This window comes from Selaginella moellendorffii, unplaced genomic scaffold, assembly GCF_000143415.4.
Source record: "Selaginella moellendorffii unplaced genomic scaffold, v1.0 SELMOscaffold_24, whole genome shotgun sequence".
Lineage (NCBI taxonomy): Eukaryota > Viridiplantae > Streptophyta > Lycopodiopsida > Selaginellales > Selaginellaceae > Selaginella > Selaginella moellendorffii.
The window spans coordinates 707,123-714,947 of NW_003314285.1; the positions used below are offsets into that span (position 1 = coordinate 707,123).

The 7,825-nt window shown below is 41.7% G+C and overlaps 1 protein-coding gene across 1 annotated transcript; it reads right to left on the reverse strand.

Annotated features, from left to right (window-relative positions):
* Positions 1-4,553: 4,553 nt before the first annotated feature.
* LOC112347751 (pentatricopeptide repeat-containing protein At4g02750-like) lies at positions 4,554-6,184 on the reverse strand. Its single transcript, XM_024679102.1, has 3 exons — positions 5,697-6,184; positions 5,257-5,489; positions 4,554-5,062 (listed from the first exon to the last, which is right to left on the reverse strand). The coding sequence occupies exons 1-3, from the start codon at positions 6,182-6,184 to the stop codon at positions 4,554-4,556; spliced, it is 1,230 nt and encodes a 409-aa protein (XP_024534870.1).
* Between the last annotated feature and the right edge of the window lie 1,641 nt (positions 6,185-7,825).

The following is a 7,825-nucleotide window of genomic DNA, read 5'->3' on the forward strand; positions in this document are numbered from 1 at the left end:
AAAATATTATCTTACAGTTGGTTCTAAAGGTTTGTTAAAATTAAAATTTTGATAATTATAATTTTAATAATTTTATACTTATTATCATAAACAAATTATTATCTAACATTTTGACAAGATTAGTATTTTGAATTCACATGATATAGCATAAATAGTTACAACCTGTCATAAGTTAACAAATAAATTAGAATTTGGACTGATAAAATATTTACAATATTAATTTGATTATTAAAGTTAACAAAAATTTATTAGGCAAAGAACTTTCTAAAGTTGGAATATGATAAATTGTTTAAAAATATTATAAATAATATTTTTAATAAAATGCATATAAAAATTTTAAATTACTCTGAACATGAAAAAATATTTTATGCAGTATAAATTTATTAAATCATAGATCTTTATTTACAAGACTATTATATAGTTACTTCTAGTTATTTATATTTTTCTTGTTACGTTTATTTAAATAGTCTTTATCTTACTAAATACTAATAATTTTTAATTTATTCACATAGAAAGAATATTATAATAGAAACAAAGCTTAATATTAATTTAATTTGGGAGATAAATATATTCATAAGTAAAGTTTATAATTGTAATTTAGTTTTATACCTTGGTAAAACAACTTTATCAGTTACTCATACACACTATTTAGAAAACATTTGTTAATTATCAATATTATTTTCTATAAAATATATCTATAATTTTTTTTATGAAACTAAATTTTAAATTATGATTTTTTGTTCAACAAACAATAAGAAAATTTAATTAATAAATATTTATTTAGGAAAAATATAAATTTTAAATACATATTGTAAGATCCATATATATATATATATATATATATATACATACACTATTGTTAGAATAGTGTGATTTGGTAGCTATTGGATTGGAACCACTCACTCCTGTATATAAGTTAAAATTTTGGGTTATTAAATTTGTATATTTTTATATTCATGGATGAACTATTCTTGAGAACTAGTAACACCAAATTTTTGTTAGTAAATACATTTTAATTATTGATTTAGTTTCTTGTCCTCCAGTGACTATTAGAGAATTTGTCATACTAACATTTGGCATTAAATAGTACTTGCTTCATAAGATTTAAGGAATAAGTTAAGATGAAAAATCATTTGTCCTCTTTCAACTGTCTTCTTATCAATGCTAATCTTTACTCAATATATAAAATGTTTACAATAACTTAAAACTAAGTCTGTATTGGTAATGAACCTTTGCCATCCATGCCCATAGTATATACTTCTTGAATCTGCTGTTTTTCCAGAGGCTAAGATCAACGACTGTGGCATTTGCCTCTACAACAAAACAAAACAGCCAATCATGGAGTAGAGAGCTGGAGTTCCATGAGGAGCAAATTCTTGACATCATTCATGCACTCCCCGGTCTTTTATTTTTGACGATTTACCAAGGGCAATTTACCAATTGTAGCATTTGAAGAATGTCTTTTTCTGGCTCTAAGTACCCGACCTCACCACTTCCGACCTTTGTGCCTGTGCACGTCGTGCTTGAACATATGCACTGTGTGCTTCAGCACACTTGTTATCCCACCAGGAGCTGGTTGGTAGACTTTTTCCTCTGTACCACTGCGGCTGCCGATGCGAGGGCATGAGTATGCTCGCTGTTCCGGGCGAGTAAAAGATGTCAGCAATTCCCAGTGTGCATGAAGAATTCTGTGAAAGGCTTGAAGTTGGCCAGAGTCCCACTTTCCGATTAACGGTTCACATTGCATATGGTAGTTCTTTTTGTGTGTTGTGTGGGAAAGAGGCATTTTGAGTGCAATTACACGGTGGTTCGACTTTGCTTGCTAGTCTGTGTCATCTATTACAGCGGCTGTTCTTTCTGGGCACAAAATGTAGTCCACCGTGCTGCTGCTCCCCTGTGAGCGGAGGATTCACAAGTAAATCCTGGTTCCATTGAGAATAAGTAGATTGATCGTTTAGTTTCTGTGCATAGAGCCGATCCCGTTGTGTGGCCCTGTCCATCACTTGGAGGCAATCGTCCTGAAGGTAAGCTAGGCCAATGGGAAATCACCCATGACTACAAGATAAGCATAGAACTATAGACTAGTCTCCATTGTGTTTTGGCACAAAGAGAACTACCTTTTGGGAGACACTCTTGCTGTTTAAGCAATGAGCGACTGCCCACTAGAGTTTGTGGAGACCTAAGAGTTCTGGGATTTCTCCAACCGTTGAAGTGAGTATGTGAATGACAAAATGGAGAGGGTGGCCCAGTCGCCACTTTCTTGCCATTGGCATCAAGCTAGACAATCATATCTTGGCAACCAGTTTTTCTTGCTACTTTCCTCCAACCTGGGTACATGCTCAGGCAACATCATTTGGCAATCTAGCAAGTGCAACCCAGCCCTTATACCTGTGCTCCATATTAAGCTGATGACTGCTGCTGGAACTTCACGCTCTTTCTTCCTAAGAATAACGCCCTCCTGGCAATGAAAGAACTACGGAGACGTCTCTCAAGCTTCAATTTCTTGTGGAGAAAGAGGAGCATGAAAATGTGGATCCAGATACCATATATTGCAGCTCTCGTCACAGTCGTACAAATGGATCAATGCCTCTCACAGTTAGTCATGGTAATAAGGTCTTCAAGGTCCAACTGACTAACAGGATGTTTCAAGCGGGGTTGGCATTTTTGAGATAATTACAACGACCTCCAGCAGCAAAAGTGATAATCTCATCGGAGATTTGACATGTTCGAGGCGTTTGGTGTATTTCTGAACAAAGCCAAAGAAAATCAGCCCAGTCATCCCTCATATGATCCTCTGCAGCACCCATGAGAGTGGAACAACAGTGGTATTGATCCCCCACTAATTTTGCCCCATAAAATAAGTTATAATTTTGATATTGGGTCAAATACCTGTTGGCCTTATACTTATCAACTTATAAGTGGTCCTGATCAGTTTTTTGAAACTTATCTCCCTGAAGGGAATAGTTTGCATTCGAATGACAATGGAATCAATTTGTGACCTTAAATTATATGATAAAAATTATTTACCAAAAAAAAGTAATATGGGAAAGTACTAACTGCTATTTGCAAATAAAATCAAGCGGAAGAAAAAGTCCCCACCAGTTCCTTCTCGCACGGTGAAGGAAGGCCGTGTGGCCTTTGTGTTGGAAGATGAACGAACCTTCCGACCACGCAGCCAGCAAATCGTTATAAAATTTGAAGTAAACCAAGAACGAGGGCGTTGCTTGGATTTGGAGTCGGATTGAACTTGTGGAAAAGCAATCTGGCAAACCAGAGAGCTGGGTCTACATCTGCTGAGACATAGTAGTTCGTCAAGTGGATTGAACGAAAATAGCTCAGATGCCTTGGGTTGTGGCTGTGGACCCACGGCTCTCGTAGAACTTTGTATCCAAAGAGCTTGGTCCATTCTGCTCCATTCATAGTAGCAGCAGCATGTGCAAGCCATTCCTCGGGAGTAGGCATCTCAGGCTGGATGGTTGTGTTGCTCGTCATGGATTTGTTTTCCATGGACATTGGGCGTGAGCGGTGATGGGGTGATCTGGAGTGATTGGAGGCAAGCGGGAGCGCGAGTTAGAGTGACGGTGTGATCCCAGAGGTGACCTCGAGCCATGACGGCGAAATTCCATGAGGTATGGTCTTGAGTGGCATGTAAGCGCCCTTCCTCGATATGGCATGTAGTGCTGGTGTTCTCTCCCACGTTGTTGCGCAGTTTTGGAGTACTGCACTTGCGCTGGGATGCTTGCATTGGTGACATTAATTGAGATGGGAAGGCGTGCAGGACTGTTTGCACATGAGACGGATTGGGCAGCACGGTGGCACCACGCTGGGAGATTGTGCTGATGGAAGAGGCACTATTGTGGTGAATTGAAAGAAAAAGAAAAAGGAAAAAGGAAGAGGCGCATCTTGGCAACTTGCCGCAGCATTCCAGATCGCGGGAGAAGATCAATAACGCACTCGTAGCGATCTCCTGTCCAGTCCATTTCTACGGAGCCGTGACGACACCATCGAGCAGCAACCCGGCATCGCTACAAGCCGATAGGACGCTCTTGAAAGTCACGTGGTCCATGGATCTGGATCGCGCTAAACAGCTCCACTGCTTCTCCGACCTTGTCCGGATTCCTCTCAAAAAGTGCTCTCGCGGTGGAGAGCCTTCCATAGAGGCTCACCAGTGCAGTGGCGAGGAACGCATCTGGCTCCACTCCAGCGGCAACTATATCATAGTGGATGATCCTGCCGAGCTCAAACCAGTGGAGCGTTGTGCACGCGTCGATGGCGGTCGAGAACGTGACCTCGTTGGGAGTGGGGAGTTATCCCTTCCAAATTCATGGACTTGAATTGCTGGAGAGCCTCCGCCGGATTTCCAAGCTGTGCGAATGCTGCCATCATCGAGTTCCAAGTCACAAGGTTTCGCTGCGGCATCTTATCGAAGACGAAGAAGCGAGCGTCCTCCACGGCAAAGCAGTACCGTCCAGGTGACCACAGTTCTCTCCGGAATCATCGTGAAAAGCAAGCTCGAGTAGGAGGCATCGCTGAGTTGGGCGCGGCTGAGTTGGTCAGCTATGCTGCGGCATCCTTGCGAAGGCGCTATCAGCGAGATCCATTCGTCCAGCCTTGGCATAAGCTCCTAGCATGATGTTTCCAGAGACTATGTCTCGTCCTGGCGGCATGCTCGCAAACAAGCTCTCGGCGTCTTTGAGCTGCTTGGAAGCCACGTTCCATGAAACTATATCTCGCTCCAGCACGAGCTCAAACATCTTTGCTACGTTTCCAGCTTTAGCTAGAGCCTGCGTTGCCGAGTTCCACGATTCGGCAGTTCTTCCAGGGATTTTGTCGAAAAGACTGCTACATTGACGTGAATTCCCACACCGGGCATATGCCGAGATCATTAAGTTCCAGGTGATGGTGCTTCGATCTGGCATGTTTTCGAAGTATACGTTTGCGTTACCAGTGTTACCACTGTATACGTAGCCTGATCTTATGGTTGTCCAGGTCAGAACGTTGTAGAACGGCATTCTTTGCAGCAAAAGTTTTACGTCCTCAAGTTCTTCATTTTGCGTAAGCGCTGACAACATTGCATTCCATGCTGCCACGTCTCGGTTCTTTGTAGCATGAAAGATTTGTTTTGCATCACTGGTATTTCCCTATTTCCCGTATGTTATCATCATAGTTGTGGAAGAAGGAAGGCTGCTTTCGGGGAGAAGATCAAACAAGCCCCTAGCCTCCTCCTTTCACTGCGATCGTGGTGCTCTAAGTTACCAGCGCGTGCTGAGCCATCTTTCTGAAGATTATATCCGGCAAGTTTTAGCTGTGAATGTAAGCCGCTAGTAGATAGTTCCAGCTGCTGTGCAATCGAATCGAAGGCCAGTGTGGCAGCCCCGCAGCTTCCATACATTTGGACGAGGAGGTTGCCCATGTAAGTCTCCGGATGGAAGTCATGAGTCTTGAGCTTCTCCTGACCTTTCCTGTCTCTGAGTAGCGCCTTTGTTCTGCTGCAGGAGGCCCTCTCCATTAGAAACCATCATTCAGGGCACAAAATTTTCACTATAGTTAACAAATTATTGATGTACAAAACTAACTCAATTATGGCTTTTGCCACAATAGCAACATTGATTCAGCAGCATAAATCTGTGTTTTCAACTACAAGTCGAGTAGGAAATATACAATCAGGTTGTGGCTGGCAATAGATATTTGTGAACCAGAAACCTCTACCTAGACTGTCTAGAAGCACCAAATTCCCATCCATTTGGAGTGTGAGCTTGCATGTACTCCTTCCACCAGTGCTGCTAGACCACAAAACCTTCCACTTCATTGCAGCCAACACCATGTTACAATCCTGCTCCAGTGAGAATTCATACTCTGAAACAAGCTTCTCCCCAGCATACACAGCAGAACCCCTTGCTCCCAGCTCTCCACTGACTATGCACGAACCAAAAACGTTACAATCTTGTTGGTATTCAGGAAATATAGCTGGATCAAACGTGTCTTGACCACTACGATCGTCTTGATCACTTTTACCAGCAATATGTTTGTGGAGAGTAGAATTTCTAAGAAAATTTAAAGGTAGACCACGAATATCACCGAATAATCCATGCCTATTGTACCGAGAGCAGCTGCTATATGCCATGTGAAGATGAGCCTCAGTTGCAACTCGTGAGACCAGATAAATAAAGGCACTTTGTAGCATCAAGCCATATACCTTTCATTGGAGATGGGCGAAGGCTGCAGCTACCATCATTCTCTTGAGTGTACAAAATAAGCTTTGAGAAACAATAAAATTTACGATCTTCGTCTATCAGGAGAATCTTTATCCATGTTCTACGAAAGTGATATGTCTGTGGATTTATGTCCGTATGTATCTGCTAAAAAAATTACTGTCTGCATTGTGTTTATTTGCTCTGAGTCTAGGAAGTATGGGCGAGACCTTTCAGTGAAAGTAACGCAGAAGCACGGGATGCATTGCAAGAGCAAAACTAAAAGCCTGAACAACATACCTTCGGGCAAATCATGTGTAAAGTTAAATGTGTTTAAAAGACACTTCGGATTTTGTCTTCCTCGTTGACATGATGTAAATGCCAAAGCAAGGAAAGAAAATCAAATACTTTACTTTAGGTTTGACATTTTGGAAATTGATTTGTTTTTATTAATGGACTTAAAAAACTTAAGGCCTTTGCCACAGGAGTTGCATTGATTCTGCAGCATACAGAGACAAATGCCCGGTATTTTCAACTACAAGTTGAGTTAGAAAGATACAGTTGGGTTGTGGCTGGCAATAAATGTTTGTGAACCAGAAACCTTCATCTAGACTATCTAAAAGCACCAAATGCCCATCCATTTGTAGCGTGAGCTTGCATCCACTCTTCCCACCCGTATTGCTCGACCACAAAACCTTCCACTTCATTGCAGACAGCACCATGTTGCAATCTTGCTCCAGCGTGAATTCGTAGTGGCCATTACCTGAAACAAGCTTCTCTCCAGCATAGAGGATGGATCCTTTTGCTCCTAGCTCTCCACTGGCCATGCACGAAACATAAACGTTACAGTCTTCGTTGTAACCAAGATATAAATCTGGATCAAAGTATGCCTCACTGCTACCAACTAGATGATTTTCAGTAGTAAAATTATGCATAGAGTTTAAAGGTGGGATAGGAAAATGGTACCACAAGGAATACTCTATGGCAACCACGCTCGATGTCGCAGATATATGACCATATTTGTAGATTTGGGCCTCCCTAACAATTTGCGAGGCCAGATAGTCGAAGGCTGGTCGTAGAGTTAACCCAGACACCATCATTGGGGATGGGCGAAGGCTGCAGCTACCATCAGACTCCCTTGTTAGCAAAGTAAGTTTTGAGAAACAATGGAGCCTACGATTCACGTCTATGCTGAAAATCCTTTTCCATGTTCTTGGAAAATAGTGTGCCTCTGGACGAACATCTTCATCAATGTGCTGGCGAATACGTGCTTCCAAGCTGTTTACTTGCTGTAGATCTGTCATGAAGTATGGACGGCTTCGTTCGAGAAAAATGACACATGTGACGCAAATGACGCATTGCCAAAGCAACGCTAACACCCTCAACATCAACATCTCTTTCGCTAACATATGAGATTTGAGGCTATATAACAACACGAGGCCCACCTTGTTCTTGTCTTCTTGTTGTGACTTTGTGCTTCTTCTTTTGTCAATAATCAAACTCGTTGTCGGTTAGACGAGACCCAGCAAGAAATGCAACGAGCTCTTTTGCTATTTTAAAATTTCCAGAGTATGCTATCCATGGCTCGACAAGTGGCATGACCATGCCAATCTCGTGGCGTTCCGTTGGAGCGC